The following is a 21,830-nucleotide window of genomic DNA, read 5'->3' as shown; positions in this document are numbered from 1 at the left end:
ATAATGGTAAAACAGCGTATAAACGATGCACCAGAAAAAAGGAAGACACAAGTCAAACGGTTCCATGAAGCACGTTGTGAAAGTGTGGTTGAGGACGGCAGTTCACCTTCGAGGCGCAAACAACTGCAGTATTTGCATTTTCGACTACGATTTGTCCGCCATTATGTATGCTCGAAGTACACAACCCCACAAAGACAAAGGCACTTCTTGGCTTGAACCGTGCCTCTAAAAACTGGTGAAAAACCGCATTCTTTGTTACTTCCTTCGAAGTGCATTCACGAAATCTTGCTTTCTTGGCCTTGGCTAACAACGCTGGTAATGGGTCTTCTTTGACTCTGGTCCACCGTTTTCTTTTGCTGTTTTACCAGGATGCAATATATCTTACAGCAACATAAGTAAATAGTTTTTTTTACAACACACAAACTTTGATTAAAAGCGTCCACTCACTTAGCCACTTTTCGCCATCTGACGACGACAACAGTCAGCAGAACAGCGAGAACGATGACAACCAAAACGATAATGGTGCCAGTGACAATGGGAGCCTTTGAAGGACGTTCTACAAAAGAAGGAAAATGTTTACCCGAAAATGCCGGCTATAATAGTCGTTCGGTCGGCAATTATAAATTTTCGCTGTGAAGCTTGGTTTTGGAGGTCACATCATTCATGCAGCTTCTACGGGAACACAAAAAGAAATTATTTTAATCATGAAAGGGCCAGAACTCGGACTTCTAGAGTCACTTACTGAAATTTACTCTATGAAAATGGGCAAAAAATCCCGATCTACTGCATGAAAGCGCCCGATTCGACATTCAGAACCAGGGCCTAAAAATATGGCTGGTGCTATAATGTACTAGGGGTACAGCCAACGTACAAACTAAGCGCCCAAGGAGTTTGCTTCTAAGCTCTTTAGCAGGGGCTCCCTAGCATATCTATCAGTCCAAAGCTTGGGATAATTGAGGGCGCGATGCCAATCCTCTTTGGAGAGGTTACGCTCGCTGAGGATGCATAACTAGGCATAGAGCACGCCTCACAACCAAACCCCTTGGCCAGTGTACTTTTGGCGGGTGGTGTACCTTCACATGTTAGAAAGAAACATGAAAAACGGAGCACGCAGCTCATTGTGCCATGGGATACCAAAACAGGCAGGACCCGCAAGTTCCCGAAAAAAAATATATCAGTATACGTAGCCCGTCTCCTTAACATTCTTCTATAAGACTGCACATGACACGTCTATTTAGCACCCTGTAGTCGTTGCTCGGGAGATTTCCTTTTTGTCCTTGTTTGTTAACCTTACAACTGTGATATTGATTTCTGCTTTCATGAAGACGGCAGAGAGGACGCAAACCCTGTTGTCCTGTAGATATTTTCCTCTTTCGTCGTCATTTAAGCGTCCATGTGCATTCATTGAAATATGTGCCGTAAGGTAGCCTCCCCATTAGTCGACAATCGTGCATGCCTCCCACTGAGTGTCGCTGTTATTACTAGGCTTTGCGAAAATGATCTTATCAAATAGGCGACATTTGTTCCAATGTACTTTGATAACAGCACCCTGGTGCTGGTTGTACAAATGTTGCTTGTCATGACAAGCCAAACGGTTTTTACAGTCGGATACAACTTACGTCTGCAGCGAAGCTTGGCCACATTCAGGACCGCTGCCCAAATTTCCTCCACGACAGAAAAATACTCCGTTAGAACATTTATTTTTACTTGAAGAAGTTGGCCGCCAGCCTAAATCCTGAGTTCAAGAATTTTTATGCCTGTATATTGTTTGACACCATAAAGCATTGAAAGGCTCATTGTGTTTATTTTTGTGACTGGTAAGCGGAGTAAGACTTAACGCCATAGGTCATGGCCCATTCTTACCAACTGCTGTTTTTTTAAGTTGTGTCCTAATATAGCATGTTTCAGTTTGCAAGGAACTGTATTATAAAGCAGACGATGAATGCATGCATGCAAACAAAAACCATGTTTTTTAATTATGCAGAACCACGAACCTATTACGTTGATCTGTTTACAATATTTCCTCAAGAAGTATATTCCAATATTGGCACATTTATTCACAGGAGCGAAGCGTAAATGCTGCCATGGTGGGGCTGTTTTATTCTTGATTCTAAATTAAAACACCCATCCATGCCTACACTCAAACACCCTGCTGGTCTAAGTTAAGGACTAAGATTTGCGGGCCATAGTTCATTACTTTTTCCGCAAGAATTCTTTTCCGTGATAACATTGAAGAACAGTTGAGCGGCAGGGAAAGTGGTTGGCGATAAGATATTCATCACACCAAACAAAAATAAAAATTAAAGTAGAAGAAGTGTTCAAATATTCTACAGCTTAAAAAAACTTAGATATTGCAAACAGCGTCTTTGTGAGAATGTTTATATATTATAGAGATAGAGTTCATTGCTGAAGCCAAGAGCACTTCTAAATTACTTGAAGCTTGAACGAAGATTCGACACTGTTGCTGTAACTCTAGATCGACTGTGTTAAGACGGATACCTGGGCAAGTTGGTACATGTTAAAGAAGGAGAAACAGCGCAGAAACACAGGAAGAAGAAGCAAGAAGGCGGCAGTGCGTTTTGGCCGTCGGGTTGCTTCTTTGTCTTGTGTCTCTGAGCTGTTTGTTCTTTTTTAGATCGACATTTCTGCCCGATTAAGAAGCTCTCCATAGCTCGACTACTCACGCCTAAAGCTTTGTATCTGATAATTAAGGATAAGAAGTGCGTTACCTGTCACATCCTCCTTCACTGACACGGCTTCCGCGGACAGCTCACAACGACGACCCTGGAAGCCCAAACTGCAGTCACAGGTGGGGTAAGGCACTAATGGTGTCCATCCACAGATGGCATTATTCCGGCATAAGTACCGTGGACATTCTGAAAAAGTGAACGGAATAAAAATTATTTCCAGAATGAGTTTAAAATCCTTCGCTTTTACCGACTCTGTTTAGCACACTGCTTATCTCTATAAACTGAACACAGAATAAAAAAGACGCCTTTTTATGCTGCCTTGCATTCCTATGTTTGTAATGTTTAAAACAAAGAATAATAAATAGTCCATTGTTGTAGAAAACCTAATGCGGTCTCGAATGCGATAGCACCGATGATTTTGTGAAAACCTTTTCTACGGTAAGCACGGCATATATTGTGGCTATATGATCGGTTACACGCTAAAAATCCACCAGAATTTTCATTGAATGATGAGCTCCCAAACACCTGTTTCCCAAAGCAGAACAACAATTAGTGTTTATAGACTTTGAGGCCGACAGTACAACAGGGCGAATAACTTTCCGATAACACTCTCTGAGAAGTACCCACGAGGAGGTCCCCGCGACACTCGTGCACTATGGGCCCTCCTTCTGTACTAAATTTATTGTATTCACTATTACTGTGTGCGTTACTCAATAAACTTGAAACTTACTCACTGTCAAACAAAATATCCTGAATTCCATTTCAACAGGATCTCTTCCTGAAGGCTCAGAGTTCACTCCCTAATCAACAGCGGACCAAAACTTCCCTGCTGCCACTGCTGAATTAGTGTGTTCGCGTTGGGATTGGCGAGGAATACCATTTCCTTTCCCCTAGCAGGCCAGAGCCGACCTTTATTTGCTTTAGTTTGGTTTGATCCATGGGAATGCTATAGTGAAGGTCTCGGATAAATTAGGCCATCTGGGATTGTTTAACCTACACTGGCATATGGCACAGCGCACGGTCCTCTAGAATATCGCCTCAATTGAAGTGCGACCGCCGTGGCCGGGATTGAGCATTCGTCTTTCAGGTCAGCCGCCGAGCATATTAACGACGGAGCCACCGCGACGCGAGCCGACAAGCTTAGAATAATAAATTTGTGTTCTTCCTTTCCTTCGTAGCCAGATGCATAAAAAATAATCGTGATTACACCCATGGAAATGGGGATGATCAACGCTAACTGGTTCACTTCGTGCTCCTGCAGTTGTTGCATTTTCTTTAAACGCTGCTGGAATGCATGAACGTGTGAAGACTGTGGTACAGTTTTGGAATGGTAACCGACTAGTGCTTTGAGGTGTGGGAAATGCGTTGGCATTGACAAGATCATCTTGTCGTGCAGCGCTTCGGAGGCCAGCGTACTGAGAGCGTTCATCCTTTGTTCTAGCTACCGCAGGCTTGTATGTCTCACTTCCCACATACCTGCAGTTTTCAGAGCATCAGATCGATGCATTCATGCCCCCTCCTTCAGCACGACTGAAATGTGATACTGCCGTGTGCGGCTTTATTGTAAATGCGCACAGCTAGGCCTATCAAAGTTAAGCGTCGTCTAGTAATTTCATAATGTTTTCCTTTCTGGCGCTTCGACATTGGGGGGCGTGTTGTTGCGATCTTTTGCCCCATGTACCTGAGGCCGAAGAAGTTAGCGCTGCACTCAATGGAGTGGGTGCGTTTGCTTCAATGGGGGGCGATCTGAATTACAGTCGGGCTCAGCAATCGCTTACGGAGATATTTTTCATTCCCGACGCATTCAAATACCGTACGTAAACAGTAGGAATAGTTTTCGATTCGGTTGGTGTACGGATTTAGCTCAGCGGGAGCAGGTGCCGGCGTTCGCATATACGTATAGTAGCTGCATTTTTATTGTTTATAGCTCTGCTTTCCTTGCTGTAAGGATACACGTCCAGGCTACGAATTGTACCTTATAATGGGCAGCTTTGCTGTGTGAAGTTCTGAGATGGCCCGGTAATCGATATTTCGGAACATTTGGCACAGTGGATATGTGCGCATTTCAATTTTCAAATACAATGTACAAAACGGTTGTTGCCCTGTCATGTGGAATCATTTTGGACAAATGGGAACCCTGCGTCCGTAGCACGTTTTGAAAAAAAGGTGATGCACATGCACTTGATGTGTACGCACTGGCTCTGATGAGGCAAGGTACTGCAAAAACCTGGCAAAGTAGGTAGGTGCTTGCTTACCACGGCACATGGACTCATCTGCGCCCCCTGAGCAGTCTTCGCGTCCGTCGCAAAGCAACGAGCGAGGAAGACATGAACTGGGAGAGCGACTCGGACAGAAGAACTCGTCGTCCTTGCAGTCAGGCGTGGTCCCTGAAATCGAAGTAGAAGGTATTTCCTTTAGGTGCCATCTCTATAAACCAGCAGTTCAAAGCCCCAGCAGTTATGAAGAGCTAGTAAAAACAAAAAAAAATTGTAACGACGGAAGCTGGTGAACGCGGTTTAGAATACGTCATTTTAATTTTCATCACATCACGCCAATTTCTTTGCTCTGGGATTGATTATATCAGCAGTAAAAGATGCCTAGTTTTGAAGCATTTTTTAATGCTTGAAGAGAACAAAAAAACCCTGATTCTAGATTCATATCAACATTAGAGTTCACTTTTTGCACACTGAGCTTTAAATGGCTGCAGCGCAAAGACATACATCTGGGCAAAACTTACGCGGTCGTTCAACTCGTTTTCACTGTATTGCTGCGCTCAAAAGTAGTATTTCTTAAACGTATATAACTAATTCTGAGGCTTTTAGTCCACCAAAACGTGCTCCTCTTCACTATCACTATTATGTTAACAGCAAAAAACACTTATGTGGTGCCTTTCAGTTTATTCCTACGTTCATGTACCTGCTTCCCGGCCTGTTTTATTTCTAACTTAAGAATTTCACTTCTTTTTACACATATAAAGCCCAAGAGAGCATTAAGAGCCGTGGGGTAGGAAGAAAAAAAAGGTATAAAAGCTGTGAAATAAGAACCCCCATGTTTGACTGACACCGGGAGCGCCAGTAGTGAACAGCGTACATAATAAATGCATTTCTATGCTTATAATTTAGTTATTGTCTCAGGTTTTTAAAACTCCTGGGCGTAAATATCTCTAGGTAGGTAGTGTATACCAAGAACTATTCGTGTGCATGCGAATTAAACACTCCCAACATGTTCCTGGCCGCATAGCAAAGCTATTCCAAGGAAAGCTATGCAGATTCCACAGGAACTTGGCAAAGGAAAGCTTTGTGGTCGTATGCTGCGCTTCGGTAGGTGCTAGTAAGCCATTACTCTCTTATTACAAATCAACTCCAACTTGGAGGAGTCCCCTTTATATTCGACCAACACCTTTTCCACTTACAGGCATTGATCAATTTGCCCTCGCCTTACCATATGCTAACAGTTCCGGTTAGCTCAGTTGTTTGAGCGACAGCCCCGGTGAAGCGGTGGTCCTGGCTTTTAACGCCAGACCAGGACGAATTTTCTTGCACAACAAAGCTTCTGTGGAAGCTGTATAGCTTTCCTTCGTAGCTGTATGGCTACGTTTTGGTGACTGCGAAAGAGCAATAAATGACTCTCTTATTGCTCTGGAGCGTAACAATCAGTGCACGAGCTGCACTGCCCTGCACGAGGATATGTACGTTAGCGCAAGAAGTCCCCATGAAATTTCCCATTGAAACACGTGCCTGGTGCGAAAGTAAATTAAGGCGTTAGTTACGTCGCCAGAACCACCGTTAGCCAGATGTAAGCGGTCACTATGGAGACAAGTTGATGGCTTTTAGAAGGATTGCAAAGGTAATAACATACCGGCGTTTTTTACTGTGAAACCAGTACTTCATGAGGTGAAACTGGCGCACCGGTTTGTGTGAGGCTAAACTTTGAGAGTGACCTTTGGCAAAGCATAAATAAATAAATAAATAAATAAATAAATAAATAAATAAATAAATAAATAAATAAATAAATAAATAAATAAATAAATAAATAAATAAATAAATAAAAAGCATCCGAGACTAAGATTCGAACCCACGACGTTGCGAAACAGATCAGTTTCGCTGGCTACTCCACGAGATCACTATGCTATCACTGCAGCCGATGACGCCTCGTGTTAAACTGCAAAAAACTGTCGCGCTATGTATTCCATATAATCTTCTTCATCAACTTATACTACTATCGAACTAATATTCGTGCTTTGAGCTATCTGGCAAAAGTGGCAGAGAGATGTGCGCAGCATCCGTTGGCTGCGACAATAATGTGGCAGAAACACAGCAATAGAGCAATATGCGTTGGCGCTGAGAACATTGCTGCAGAAATGCGGCACTGGAGGGAATGCCTCCGGCGTACATTGCGTAAATTGTCCCTAACGATGAAAAAGGTGGAGGACGCGCCAAACTGGCTCCCTGAGTCAGTGGACACCTTTATCGTGTTTTCAGGTGTGGCAGTGGTGTCCACCTGCAAAAAAAAAAAATTGTGCTTCCGCACAATATTTCCTGCTTAGCATTGCTAAGCAGGAGCTACTCAAAGAGCTAGTCAAAGCTCAAAGCTACTCAAATGATGCGCAAGGAGCTGTATATTTTTTTTTTGTTGACTTCGAAAACTTTTCATATCATTTGTTTAAAAATCTCTTCCAGAGGCGATGACAAAAAACAATACGAAGACGAGCTTGTACAAAATGTACGTAAGAAAATATAATAAATATTTGTAGAAAACTAGAACACCTTTAGTTCACTCCTTTGCTTGTAAGTGGCCTTCCTTAGGAGGAACGTTTTGCTGTTGTTAAGTTTGCAGGTCCAGACAGAAGGGCCGTAATTAAAGATCACCAAATGTTAAAGACGCACATGTAATTTTTGTTTTGCAATGAATCGTTCGTATTTAACTGATTATTCAGAAAAGATAATTTTCTGCTATGATGTTACCAATAACTAATCCTCGACTTCAGTACAGGGTTTGCTGTTCATGTGCGACCAATAAATATAAAATCTGTACAATAACTGGCAGAGCGCCATTTCTGATAGAACTCTGATCATGCTAAGGTTAGAAGTTAGACTTTCAAAGGTAAGAAAGATCGCGCGCAGAGCAAGCATACAGTGTTCCCATACCGCAATTTTCGTCAAGTCCATTGGGACAGTCTGGAACTCCATCGCAGACCAGCATTGCTGGAATACAGATTCTGCCATCCCGGCAGTTGAATCGGCCTCGTGGGCATTCCACTGAAGGTTCTGGTCGTCGGGATGCTGGAGTTGCCTCTTTGGTCGTCTCGGATGGAACTTCGTGGGTGGGCCAAGTTTCTTCTGGATTAAGTTACCAACAAGAAGGGGGTTACACAAAAGAAATAAACTCGTAAGTGCTAATTTTGACTGAATGATGCGCTCTGTTGCTGTGCTTAATTTGGTAAGCGTATTCCGAAACCTTTTTTTTTGCTGGTTCTATCTGCTTGACAAATCTTCGTTTCGGGCCAATGATGAACTGTAACGTAAATTTTTATTACACGATAAAACATTATAATTTCTACTGTTCGGCTGTTTCCTTGTTGCATTGCACCCTGTGCAGCTTGGAAGTCTGCATTTTGATCGTGATAAATTGATTTTTGAACTTTTAGCCTGTCATTTGAAGATAAGCGCTGCTGTTTGAGATTCAATGGCAGCAGGACGCTGAAATTCAGAAGGCAGCACCGTAGCCAATGAAGGTAATTGAGGCTTAGACGTTTTAAAAGTGACCAAAGAGACAAAGGACTTTATTTAAGGAGGAAAAGGGCAAGGTTGCACAACTTTCTTTAACAACACATAAATACTAAAATTTTCTGTGTCAATCAGTGTTAGCTACAAACTGAGGGCAACTTCCTAAACTTCTAAGAAAGAGAATATATATATATATATATATATATATATATATATATATATATATAGTACGCAATCAAGGAAATCCCTTTCTCTACCGCAAGGTGTAGTGTGACTGTTTTATGGTCGTGATATTTTATTGGAAGCATCAATGCCAAAAGGTGCTTTCGGCTATTTGGATATTTAATTTTCCGAGGGGCCATACTGAAAGTTCCCTCAGTAATTGGCAAGAAAGTAAAACGAACGCAATAAAATAATATGCGGCTTGTATCTGATTCTTAATACGCTACGTTCAAAACAAAAACTGCTTTATTAACTGATATGAAAATTAGAATCTAGAAATCGCCTTTACAGCTGTCCCATTTCGTTTACGGCAGCGGTAAAACTTGGCAACGAAAGTACCGCAGGGGTAAAGCTTTGCAACTCAAAACAAGGTTAAAACAGTTAGGTTTCGTCTTTCTTGCTGGCACGGACATCGCTACGCAGATGCGTGGTCGTTGTGTTCACTTCTAGTTCGCTCTAGTTGTGTGGCGACAGGATCGGCCAACCAGCCCGCCTACCACCGATGTCGCGTCGGTGTCGCGTCTGACTAGTGTGACCGAGCCTTTACCGTGCTCAGCTGATGTCCCGTGGCCGTAGAACGTAACACAAAACTGCGCAATGCGATGCAAAGAATACAGCGCACAGCAGCACGACTAGGAAAAAACACGAAGCGGCGGCGCAGTGATGAATAAGAGATAGCAGAGCCAGGCCTACCGGCCGAGTCAGAGAGCCGGACGGAGAGACGCGAGCGTGGTGCTCCGTTTTCCTAGAATGCTTTGCGCGGCCACTCGGTGGTGCGGGGAAATTAGTAGAAATGTGCATTGTCTAACGTCCTTTGTACCGAATCTTTACCGCCAGCTTCAGGGCCTTTACGTGTAAAAAAATACCGCTGCAAAGAGTTTTGTGTTGCGAGGAGAAGCTTTTAGTTCCAAAATAAGATATGAGCTACAACAGTGGACGTTGAATAGTTCAGTTGTAGACTATGCTTTTCGCAAACAATATCTTTCATTCTAAATGGTCTTCCGTATCGGTTGTGCTCCGCAGAGCCTGCATTATCGTGGCAAATGTCTACGACTATTTCATGCTGCGTATTCCTCCATTCGCTAAGAGCTCAAAGAGTGCGTTTGGCGCATTCCTCAGTAAACTAGCCTCATGGGATGATGTAAGCCCTCAGAGACACTTAACAGGCTTGGTTCTATGAGATACAATGCCGGAATTCTGAATTCCCTATAATGAACACATTATATTCGTGTGTCAACGATCATCGCCCAAGTAATTCCTGAGTTTTTCCTATGTCCTATGTGGTGCTAGCCGGCATTTCGGAACTGCTGAAAATAAAATATGAACGCGCATTTGTATACCTGTTAAGACTGTAACCTCTGTACTTCTAATTAGGTGCTGCAGTAAGGTGACGCTACTGCAGTGTATTAAGACTCCTTAATTGTGTTTGGGTCATTCTTTTTTCAATTTTTCGCTGAAGGAATTTGGGGAAGAATATTGCTTCTCAACTTTTGAATTCACGGTTCATGGTTTCAGTGGGATCTCCTTATATTTATAGAGTGTAGCACTTATGCCATTGTAAAATCCGCTGTTAGAATTCGCGAAAACAGTTTTAAGCGGAAGAGTACTGTTAAGCCATCACGTGAAGTGATTCGAATGAAATTCCTGTATGGCTAAACGAATAGTTTCTATCATACAAAGAACACCCTTTTTTTGTCAAGAAGTTCATGCGCCCTAAGATAAATGCTTGTTAATCTCAGGCGATCTGAGAAATCTAGGAATGAGTGCACATTTTAGAGCTTGAAAAACTGCGTATTGGAAAAATACATTACGCGCTATATTGATGTTTGTTTCCGAATCTTCATCCGGCAGCAATAATTCCTTAAAATTGGCGTTTTTTGGTGAGGTATTCTTATGATATTTTCTTTTCACTTATCTCGCAGAGTGCCATGGCTTATCTGAGGTGGAGTTTGCAGTCTTGTCTTGCATGTGAATAGATCTGAAGGTCCACTATGCTATGACCGTAATTATTAGCTAGGTTCTTGCGCTGCACTCCAATTACCGCGTCGATTGATGCTAAATCAGCCCCAAGAAAAATGTTATACTACCGAATTCCTGATGTAATTCTCCTCCTAACCTACCCCCCCCCCCCCCCCCCCGACAGTCGGCACCATAGACTACCCTCATTTTCCCTATAGGTATCAGTTGTTACCCCATCAGGCCTTTATTTGTGTGCTCTGCGGTATAGTTATTCCAGCAATGTCCATTTCGTTCTCATATTAATACTGGTAGAACAGTGTTAGGTCAGTTTTCTCTATAATCGAATCTCATCCTCTTGGTTTCGTTAACCTTCAGCGTATTTTCATTGTGGGATGTCTCATTGCGCCGCAGCTTTTTGGTAAGCTCTAAGTTTATCTTTCATTTTTGACCGCAAGTAAGTTTTTCCTGACGCACGCGAAACGAAAATGGGGCTTACTGCAAGGCTTCGGTTCCTGGGGCGATCTTGAGTGTTTCTTGTCATCCGAGGAGAAAAGTTCTTTAGTTACATTTATCGAATTACGTAAGAAGCAGGAAAATTCGTATTTCTGCTCGTGGGAAGAGGTACTTGTGAATAAATACCCTTTTCTGAACCACCATTCTAGGAAACCAACAGAGCCCTCTGACTCATTGATTATATTGTCGACGATGCTAGATATTAAAAATGAGAGCATTAACGCTGACGGTAGTTTGTAGAAAGCGATCTTATTTCTCCTTCACTTTAGGAACCGCTTTGTAAATGGCGGGAAAGTTTATATTTATGGTCCGCTGATCTGAGCACGCATGTATCTGTTTAATGTTGCTTAACAGCAATCTTTTTTGTCGGCTGTAATGCTGTACGACTGACGTTGCATTGGAATAATGAATAAGTTTCAACTTACATATATCGATCGTTCAATCGATATAGAAGTTCAGGGTTAACGACTGCGTACTGACAGCGTCGTTATATACGCTAGCAAAATGCTCGGCAGTCATTCGTAATTATGCCTTTCCTTCTTTCCATGAAATATTCAAACAAATCGCATGATCTAAGACAGGGATTGAATAAACGTAATAACCACAAGTACCGCAGTACGATGCGTTCGCCTGGAACTAAATGATCGCATTTGAGAATTCTTCCGAATATTTTACAGTGCACTTGTATATGTTAACCAGAATAGTAACACCCGCGATGAAAGGAGTGTTCGTTACCATGAAGTGGTTCGCAACGCTCACGGCAGCTGCTAAGTCGACAAAAAACCGTAATTTTTCACCATCAAGAAAGACGTTTGCGCCGAATAAGCTTGTTTTCTCAAACTATGGAGCGTCAGTTGTTTTTAAACAGCAATATTTATAGTCCCCAAGCATTCATCTTTTGTTTACCATCTTGATGCGTTGGGAGGGCTCATTCTTGTGAGGCAGTAAGGCGAAATCTGTGGTTAACTGGGGCGGCGACCTCATAGAGATGCAGCTGCATGTTGTAGAAGAAAAATGGCCACCTGTCCATGCAGAATATCTTTCATCATTTTCTGAAGACTCCATAACGGCTCCCTTAGGCAACAGCCATTTTCCTATCTATTTTTCATGCCGTGCACGAAGTGGGCGGACGATCTTCGCTCACTTCAGGTGGACTTCGACTTGGACAGGCTACTATTTCCAGACTTATTTTTATCCTTAAACCGTGTTGCATACTGTTGAATTGTTTCTTGTAGAGGGCAGTGCCATTTTGAGGATCGACAAGGTTATCTTTATCAAATGCCGCAAGGACAGCGCGCCATGCCTAAGGGACCAATCCCTTGGTCTCTGACGTGAAGCTAGCACTGCCTACCCCTGCCTTTAATGTGCTGTGGAAAGAGGAAAGACCTGCTTTGCAGAAGCCTAAGTTGTTACTTGTTGAGGGTCATCAATCGTCACAAATATTTTCCTTTTATGAACTTTCGTTCACTGCGCGCACATGCCATTCATTAATAAAACACGCTCAGGCATGCGTTGCACTAATTTATTTTAACCTCCCTCCGTTCTCGTTGCCGCAGTGAAGGTCATCTATAAAGCGTAGGGTTACACTTCATTTCATCTTTATTTTCCTTTTCATTCGAAAAGAGAAAGTGCCACCATAGCAGGTGCGAGTTCAATTAATGATTGGTCCCGAGAGGTTTCTCGGGAAGAGCAACGCTCCTGTATAACGAATGAGGGCCATGCTACAGTCAAAGGCTGCATTAAGCACTACAGCGAACAACGAGGCACTGTAAACTCACTCCCAAAATTGAAACACGTTTGCTTCTCTTCGGCGTGGAGACCAAAGAACGTTTTCTAGATCCCCAGCCTCAAAAAAAAAAAAGGGCAACACTAGAAAAGTAATAAGGATGACGACATTGAAACTGCGGCTAACCCATGGTAAGCGCTCGCCGACGGGTTATAAGATGAATCAGCGCATGCCTGTGTGACGACTGAGCAAAGAGCCTAAAGTGTGCCCAGAGGAGTGGAGGGCGCGAGACAAACGCAGAGTTCAAAGCCAAACCACTGCACACGCTTAGCGGTCAACCACTGACAGCGAAAGCCAACAAAACCGGTTGCGGCCATGTTCCCGTGGAAGGTAATCATCTGCTATCGCTAAATACTAGGTCTGTAATAAAACTTGACGTTGGTATGAGTTCATAAGAGCCGGCCGCATCCATACATAGGCGTTTTTTTTTTGCCCCGGGCAAACTGGTGTTCATGTGAGATTAACCTCGCGCATGAAATGAGGGCTACCGACTCTTAGAGATGGCAAGCAACCTGGGATATTGCACCACTTAGTGCAGTCGTGGAGCATCTATCATCGTAGCACAGGTTGCAATTTTTCCGGGTGTTTCACCAGTTTAAAAAGTGTAAGCTGCTTCACTGCAGTGATATTTCTTACTGACACCCTGTCAGCTACCCTGAAATGAATTTCGGCTATTGAAAGACAAATAAAACTCAAGCTTTGAACGGTCAGTGACATTCTACTATCCTTTAAAAATATATACGCGTTCCCGGGAAATGTTTTTCAGTTTTTATTTCTTTCCCTTCTCACCCTTCTCTTTCGCAAACTGGTTTTGTGCTCCAGAATAAAAAAATTCTAGCAATTGGTTGAAGGACGTCTTGCCTGTTTTTGGAGTCGCGGCTGCTTCCGGAGTTGAAGGTCGGACTGAAAATTCTGTTGTTGTTGAAGCCGGGCGTGTTGTGCCTGCTGTAAAATAAGATTATGCGTGTTTACTCAATCAAGGTTGTCGACAGAGCCCTGCGTCGTTCTGCCGCAAGAAGAAACTTCATGATCCTAATTTGGTCAACGTGGTTACGGCTCTTAGGCAAAATACATGCAGCATGTCGTGGATGGATCACCAGCAACAAACAAAACTTATGCAGCATATGTTTATGAAACAAAATACCCAAGAACCATTTTGGCCTGTCTTGTATGAGGAAAAAAGCTTCCTGGCACCGAGTGCACATTCATGCACACAGCTTAGTGTATAATATAATTTCTAAATTTATATTCAAAATTGGCATACTCAATAGTGGCGTTCGTATCTGCGACTGCTTGTAGCTAAACAACCTTACAGTAATGTTTGACTGCCGATGTTTCCGCAAAATTTTTTACCGTTTATTTGTTCATAATCTTAGCTGCCAGGTTTAAATTGAGCACGCTACAAAGCGGCGGGCATTCTGTTTTCAACGACCGCCGAGCACGTTTGTTGTTATCGCCGCCACTAACGATTTCAGTGCTTTGTGGACATAGGTCACCCAATAAGGAGTTCATTCCGTGGCCACAACAATCACCTCGTCTATCGTCTACGACTTTGTCACCATCGCGTGATATCTCGTAGAAATGCCAGACTGGAGGCCTGCTATGCTTCCGAAGACGGACCCTAATCCACAGCCAGAGCGGTTTAGTGTTTGGCGTTAGTGTTTTCATATTACATGGCCAACCCGATGAAGACGTAGGAGGCTGGGTAGATGTATTTTACCGGGTTGCTGCTCCGAACGATTGAGACAACGAAGCCAACCTCCGAAACATCTTTTTCGCATTGGATGCCCCATCTAGAACATGGCCTGAAAACCACGAAAATTGCATGACGACATGGCAGAAGCTCAAGACGTAACTGCTGAGAGCGTTCAGAAGAGTCATGCGCAAAGAAAAAACACAGGTCCTGCGTCACTTCCGTATTGAACATCCGAACGAGTCTCTCAGGACGTACGTCGAAGATACGCTGCGTCTTTTCAGTCGAGCTGGCCCTGCCATGAACAAAGAGAAGAAAGAGAACTTGCTCAGGAGGGCCGTGACAGAGGACTTTTTTTTCAGGCTGCTGCGAAATTCTGCTGACACAGTTTCTGAGGTTACCTCCGAAGCGTCCACGATAGAGAGGACATTGTACACAGTGACAAGCGAGTAATACCGGGAGCCAGTTAGTTTCTCAAGAAACCCTGTAGATAACACAGCTGCCAAGAGCATAGACGTGCAGGAGATAATTTTCGAAATCGTTTATAAAGGCCTCCTCCAATTTTTTTCATCACCAGCCCAACCTTATGTTGCAATAACGGCTGTCGTCAGTCATGACGTGCAACAGTGTTATCTGTCCCTCAACAGACTATGTGAAGTGCGAACCGGCCTCCATGGCTTACGCCGCCTCTGTACGCAGCCAACGAGGCTCCGTCAGTATGCCCTAGCATCATTATCCAGCCCCTCAACGACCGCAACCACATATCCGATCAACCTATAGCTAACGAGCCCCACCAAGGCAAGCCGATGTCTGGAGAACCTCGATCAGTGTCGTTAGCTCTGATTCCATAGTTATGAACTTGCCACATTCTACGGTACTCTCCCTATGGAAGACTGGGCCTCAGGGGCTTCCGCAAACAACAATCCACGACTACGGCCTAGCCAACGAAGACAGGAGATCGGCGAGTACCTCCATCGAAAGGTATAAATGCTCAGCAGTCACACCTAGTCACTATCACCACCAACCACATACTTCCCATTAGTAGGTCATTGCTACGCAGAAACCATGTACAGACGATACCCGAGTCCTAGTAGGGGAAGCTAAAACAGCGACCATAGGAGCTGAGGTTGCTTGCCAACGAAGCGACGAATATCCTCCAGCGTCGACGACGCAAGGCAAAGCCGCATCCGTGACGACGACGACGCAAAAAATTCATCTGAGAGTGGCGTGATGCAACATCGATATGACAACGCCGTAGCGCAAACCCAGAAAGACGCGCCCCAGCAGCAGTATCAGCCCTGACCCAAGCCGTAATTGCACATCGAGAACAAAACGCAACTCGAAAACAAGATCCTCCGTCGTGAAAGTGGCTATGGACGAACGCAAAGTCACGGCTAGAGTTGACACAGGTGCAGAATATTCGGTGGTGAATGGAACATTAGCCGCGCAGCTGTGACAGCCTCTTGGGACGGTCCACAAATCCGCACCCTGGAGATGGTCCATGCGGACTGTGCACGGCGTGGGTGACCGTCAAAGGACATACCGATTCTGAGACCTTATTAGTGCAAAAATGATGTTCCCGCCACGTAATATTGGGCACGAAGTTCGTTAGCAAGCATTAGGTGAGTAGTGATCTTTGATCCAAGCTTATCACGCTGTCGAGGGACGAAGCCTTCGAGGACAGCCCTAAAATATGACGTCGCTCTGAGTTCCTCGGTGAACAACTGAGCATCCCACCTCACACAAACGCCATGGTCATCGTAGGTGCTAGAGAAACTAAGAACATCGAAACCATCATCGGGGGGAACATGGAGTTTATTCCAGACCAAGGAATTGACATCGCACGAATGAACTTATTCAATGATGCCTTGCTTGCTTTTTGAGCGATCCCTAAGGTTTCATATCTGTTCTTCGCACAAAGCTGAGCGCTGCCACTCAAATATTCTTCGAGTAGAATGGCCAAAGCAGTACAAAACTCGTTGCATAGTGATAGTTTATACAACATTTGGTTTAGTTCTGTTCACGGGGGTTTGACGTCCTAAAGCGACCCAGGCTATGAGGGACGCTGTAATCAAGGGCTCCAAACGATTTCACCACCTGGGATTCTTTAAGGTGTAATGACATCGCAGAGTATACGGGCCTCTAGAATTTTGCCTCCATCGAAATTCGACTTCCGCCGTCGGGGTCAAACCTGCGTCTATCTGGTCAGCAACCGAGCGCCATAACCACCACCTGAGCCTCAGCCAGCGCCTGAGCCACAGCGGCGGCTTACTGTAAGTGATAAAATCAACTCGTATGCGCGTTTTGTTATTCAGGTCAGCAGTCGTTTTTCAGGTCAGGAGCCGAGCGCCATAATCACGCAGCGATCGCGGCGGCATTTTATACATGATATTAAAGAATAAACCACAGCCGGTGTCACCATGATGTGCTTTCACGGTGTTGAACGTCGCCAGGGATTTTCCGAGAACCCATAAAGGAACAATCATTGCCAAAGAAGGCCATCCCTGATATTAATTTCGTCTTCCGCATTACCGTCCTTCCAATTACTCGATATACATGGAAATCTTATATTCCAATCTATGAAGAAGACAGAATCTTATGTTCATAGAAACGTACTATGTTCGCACACATCTAATATTTATTAAAGGTACAGAAGAGGTTATGTAGTGCATCCGTTCACTGGGGCCATATCAGCCGATCACGTACCTGGTTGCGGTCCCGGTTCACATTTGCCAGGACGGATGTCAATGTCATCGATCGCAACATCGCTCGTTCCTCGACCAGTCTGGCCTGTGATCAAGACCTGTTGATGGTGAAGGAATATGTGTGAGGGCACCAAAAGAAACTGGCGCCACTCGGGCTTTATTGTCACCAAAGTTCAGGTGCATAGACAAGCTTTCCAGAAAGTCTTTTTCCGAATTTTTCAATGCTCCAGAATATGCGTAATGAGCATTAACTTTAGCAAAACCGTTCTCATCTCGTATCCCAGGCGCACATCTACTTTCTTCTCGGCATATTCAATTCAAAAGTCACCTAAACAGAGATATCAAATACGATTATTTCGGCTTCAGTCTGAAACTAAATATGGTCTAAGGAAATAATTTGTGTTGCAACAAAACATTCCAAAAGCATTCCAGCATTTTGCTTGCTGCTAAGCTGGATACCAAAGCCTGGAACCGCCCAATCCTAGAATACCAAGAACACGGCTGTGTGCTCTGAATGCCCAGAAGCTTATGGATGTACATAAATTGCAACAGGTTCAAGAAAAGGATGTTAGTTCTATATTTCACCGGCGTGATAGGTGTTTTTCACCTTCTTATATCTCTGACCTAGGACCAAGTTCACTTTACTCACGTCGTTGTATTCAGCATCTAAGTACTTGCACTCGTTATTTACCTGTCCGCGATGATAATCAATGGCCGACTAGTTAAGGAGTTTTAAATCGTCCTAATTAGAGAGTTATCATAAATTAAAGATAAGAAAGCTTTTAATCATCTCTCTCACTTCATAAAATACGTCTTTTTTTTGCAGACTATAGAGATTTGGAACTAGCTTCTTCCTCCAAACCTGTTAAAAGTTTCTCATTGTTAAGGTAGTGTTTCTGCGCAGTTTATCTCTGCCTTTGATAGACTCACGCAAGGCTGCAGTATGTGAAGATATGAAAGAAATAAAAGAACCGAATCAGTATAGGAAAGTGAGTACAAAGACATTACCCTCACAGTAGCCGGTTACAACTGGAAAAAAGAGGAGAAAATGCCCTTTATTAGAGTCTCTCCATTCAATGGCATCGGCAGGTTGTAAGGAAGTCATGGTTCTCCCCTTTCGGCTGCTAATCTGCGAATGCAAGTTGTCGGCAGGTGCAAGGAATAAACCAGTTTGGCATGACAATTGATTCACGCTTAAGGCTAGAGGACCTTTCTTGAGGGGAATTTGCCGCTCCATTCTTGTGCTGTATAATACTGAAGGTGACGCGAAATGTGAGTAATGCGTTTAGCAGCGAAGCCACACTTTTGAGAGAGCGTACTGCATGTGAAGCTATTAGCCCAACGAAAAAAAAAACTGAATCTGTCTTTCAGAACTGTAGGGAATATTATCGGTAGCTGTAGTCTTGTCAGGAGAGATCTCGCGATATTCCAAAAATTGAAACAAGCAAGCGTTTAAAGTAACAATGGGTTTGAGAGAAAATCACCACGCCGGAGGGCATTTGCATACATATTCAGTTAACGAATTTCTTTATTATTTTAACGGCAGCATCAATCAAGTGGTCTTTCCGGATCACACGCATAATGGGAGTGGCCGCAAAAAGACTGAGATTAGGCGCATGCGAAGAGAGCGCTTGTCATTTGCAGCGTCGTCCGTTTGGCTATACTCCTGACGTGACAAAACCTACGGTGTCCATTCGCTCCTGGCACACATGCGCGTACAATCTACGCATGCACACAAAATGAGTAAGCTGTACAAGTGCCAAAAATACATGTTCGTTACGTGGAGAAGAGCAAGTCAGCTGATATTGTGCTTCTTTCGTTGCGCACTGCGCAGGAGTGGCGTACATTTTATGCCAATTCACTCTCTATGAGTATCCCCGAAGGTGGAGAACATTTATAAAAGGCAGCAATTACTCCTTAGCCTGCTCCCAGCCTCTACCATACAGCCACAAGGAATTCCCGGGCTGGGAAGAATTTTTCTGCGACTACGAAGTTTCTGTATAAGATGTAAAGTTTCCCTCTGTTACCATATGGCTCTGCATGATAGGATGCTAATTACTAGTGGTTCCGTTATTACAAATCTATTTCATCTTGTCGGATTCTGTAATAATGCCGTTCCCACGTCGAGTTGAGAAGTTCGTTCTCACCATACCATCGACTAGATGTCCCAGTTGACTAAGTTGGCAGACGAAGTGCCCGGATAGACGGTGGTCTAAGGTTTAATCCAGGACAAGGGCGATGTTTTCTCTAACTGCTATTTTTTTGCAAAAGCCGTCGTGCTTTTGTGCTATAGCCGTATGGCTGCGAATGAGTGGATGCTAATTATTTATATCTCCCATATTGCAAGTCTATTTCACCTCAGCGAGTTTCCCATACATTTTACCGACCCAGTTGAAAATTGAAAATCGGTTGTTGGGGAAACGAAATGGCGCAGTATCTCTCTCACATCTCGGCGGAAACCTGAACCGCGCCATAAGGGAAAGGATAAAGAAGGGGCTCAGAGAAGGAAAGAGAGAAAAATGTGCAGCAGTGAAGGGCTCCGGAAAAATATCGACTAGCTGGGGATCTTTGACGTGCACTGATATCATCACACGATCACCCTTGCGTTTCGCCTCCATCGAAACGCGACTGCCGCGGTCGGGTTCGAACCCGGGTACTCCGGATCAGTAGCCGAGCGCCCTACCCACTGGGCGAATGCGGCGGGTCCTGACCCAGCTTTTCTTCGATGTGGAAAGCTTTTCTTCGATGTGCATCATATGTGCAAACAAATATGATAAAAAAGCCGAGGTGAACTGTCGACTTGGTACGCAGAGTATGTTCTTTAAATACGCAAAAATTGTGTTTGAGGAACGGTTGTTCAATGTTAGAGCGGGCAATCAAATTTCAAAATGCACCTGTTGAACACACTTTAGCATTGTTTCATCAAACTGCTGTGTGAAGCATTTCCTTGCGCATTTCCCAATTTTCTTGTCTTCTTGTTTTCGACAGAGCCCCTTAAGTCTGCTCACATTATGTGGAAGTTTTTCATTCATTGCAGCGCCACATTGAAAAATACATCTTGTGTTACAGATTGATCTTCTAAAATCTTGCACTTGTTTTAAACATTCGTAGAAAAGCAAGCATCGCTATCTTTGCTATGTATTCTGGGAACTGAAAGCCGTTGCCACCTTAAGTACACTCTTGAATAAAGGGTGCACGAGAAGTGAAACAACTGATGTTGATTCAGCAATAACAAGCAGTGGCAGTGCACCCGTAAATGAACAGGCACTTCGTTCTATCAGAAGCTGCTTCCTCATTTCCTCTTCCAGAATCATAATATGCCAAAATCAAACCTGCTTTATTCGCTTCATAACCATTACACAACCTTGATTTCATTAACGTTCGATACACGTTGCAGCGGAAGAGCCCAGTGAATTATCTTTTATTCTAGCTACGTTAACGTTTAGACGCAAATTTTTGCACTTGTGCTTACATCATGAGTAATGTTTAAATTTTCTGTGTCAGCGCGGCTCAATTATAACTCCCCCATTCGTACATTGCCCCATATGTTTCATTCGAAAAGCATTCAGCGGCTTCACAGTAACAATACCGCCTTAATAAGTGCTTTTTCCCGACTGAGACTGAGGAATAGTACTTGATGCCCAACGACTTTCTAAAAACATGATGTATATACAGAGTGTTTCAGGAAAGACTTTAAGTAATTTAAAAAATAGGCCTTGCGTGGTAAAAATATGGCTTTTGCGACAGAGTGCTACAAGCGTTGGCGGACAGTGGCAAGCCGATGAATCGTCAAAAGTAGTAAGATGGTTAACTAACTTCTGATAATTAATTTTTTAACTAACACAGCTAGGCAACTCGTTTAATTTACAGATTTGTAGCCGATAGTTAGTAGTAACCATAGCAGTTTTTAGAATTTTGAAAGAGCTCTTATTCTCGGCGCTATGTTTCGACAAAATTTCGCTATATCGTGCCTAAATACACGCCCTTTCGAAATGCATGGAGGCGAAGCAACCTTTCGAATGCGCGTAAGTAGTCAAAAAAGCCAAGTTTTGTCCAGGCATAGCTCCAAGGGAAATCGCGTTTTATGAATTATAAAAACTGATATTGCTCTAACGACTGGCTCATAATATTTAATTGCAATTAGGCGCCTTCCTCTACAAGATAAAAGTTGAATATTAAACAGCTTACTACCTAGAACGATTCACCTGTTTTCTTGTGTCCGCCCACTCTGGTAGTACAATGCAGAAAAAACATTAATTTTTCTTTAAAAAACTCATTTTTCAGAATTACTTAAATTCTTCCCTGAAACTTCTGATAGGTTTATGGCAATATTGATAAGCCATATTCTCGACTGACCAGTTTTTTGCAATCTTTTATAGGCATTCTTTTTATTCGTTGTGCACGCATCACCGCAGGATAGGAACTTGTTAGATACTCTCTCCTCAGAGTATTGATCTTAGAATTGAGTGCACATTGTATTCGCCATTCCGTTATGTAGTACCACTTGAGCAAGCCTTGATGGTTTTTAATGTTGAA

The 21,830-nt window shown here is 43.5% G+C and overlaps 1 protein-coding gene across 1 annotated transcript in view; it reads right to left on the bottom strand.

The window, feature by feature from the left end:
* LOC144129734 (MAM and LDL-receptor class A domain-containing protein 1-like) overlaps positions 1 to 21,830 on the bottom strand; it is a 208,783-nt gene that overhangs the window by 5,669 nt on the left and 181,284 nt on the right. Inside the window, exons 58-63 of the mRNA XM_077663820.1 lie at positions 17,296 to 17,392; positions 13,758 to 13,841; positions 7,838 to 8,029; positions 4,946 to 5,077; positions 2,730 to 2,876; positions 448 to 556 (exon numbers count right to left, since the gene is read on the bottom strand). Coding sequence (XP_077519946.1) covers positions 448 to 556; positions 2,730 to 2,876; positions 4,946 to 5,077; positions 7,838 to 8,029; positions 13,758 to 13,841; positions 17,296 to 17,392 — 761 coding nt within the window. The remainder of the gene's footprint in view (positions 1 to 447; positions 557 to 2,729; positions 2,877 to 4,945; positions 5,078 to 7,837; positions 8,030 to 13,757; positions 13,842 to 17,295; positions 17,393 to 21,830) is intronic.

This window comes from Amblyomma americanum, chromosome 4 (assembly GCF_052857255.1).
Source record: "Amblyomma americanum isolate KBUSLIRL-KWMA chromosome 4, ASM5285725v1, whole genome shotgun sequence".
Classification (NCBI taxonomy): Eukaryota; Metazoa; Arthropoda; class Arachnida; order Ixodida; family Ixodidae; genus Amblyomma; species Amblyomma americanum.
Note: the sequence above shows the minus strand (reverse complement) of the source record. Positions and strands in the feature narration are given on the sequence as shown.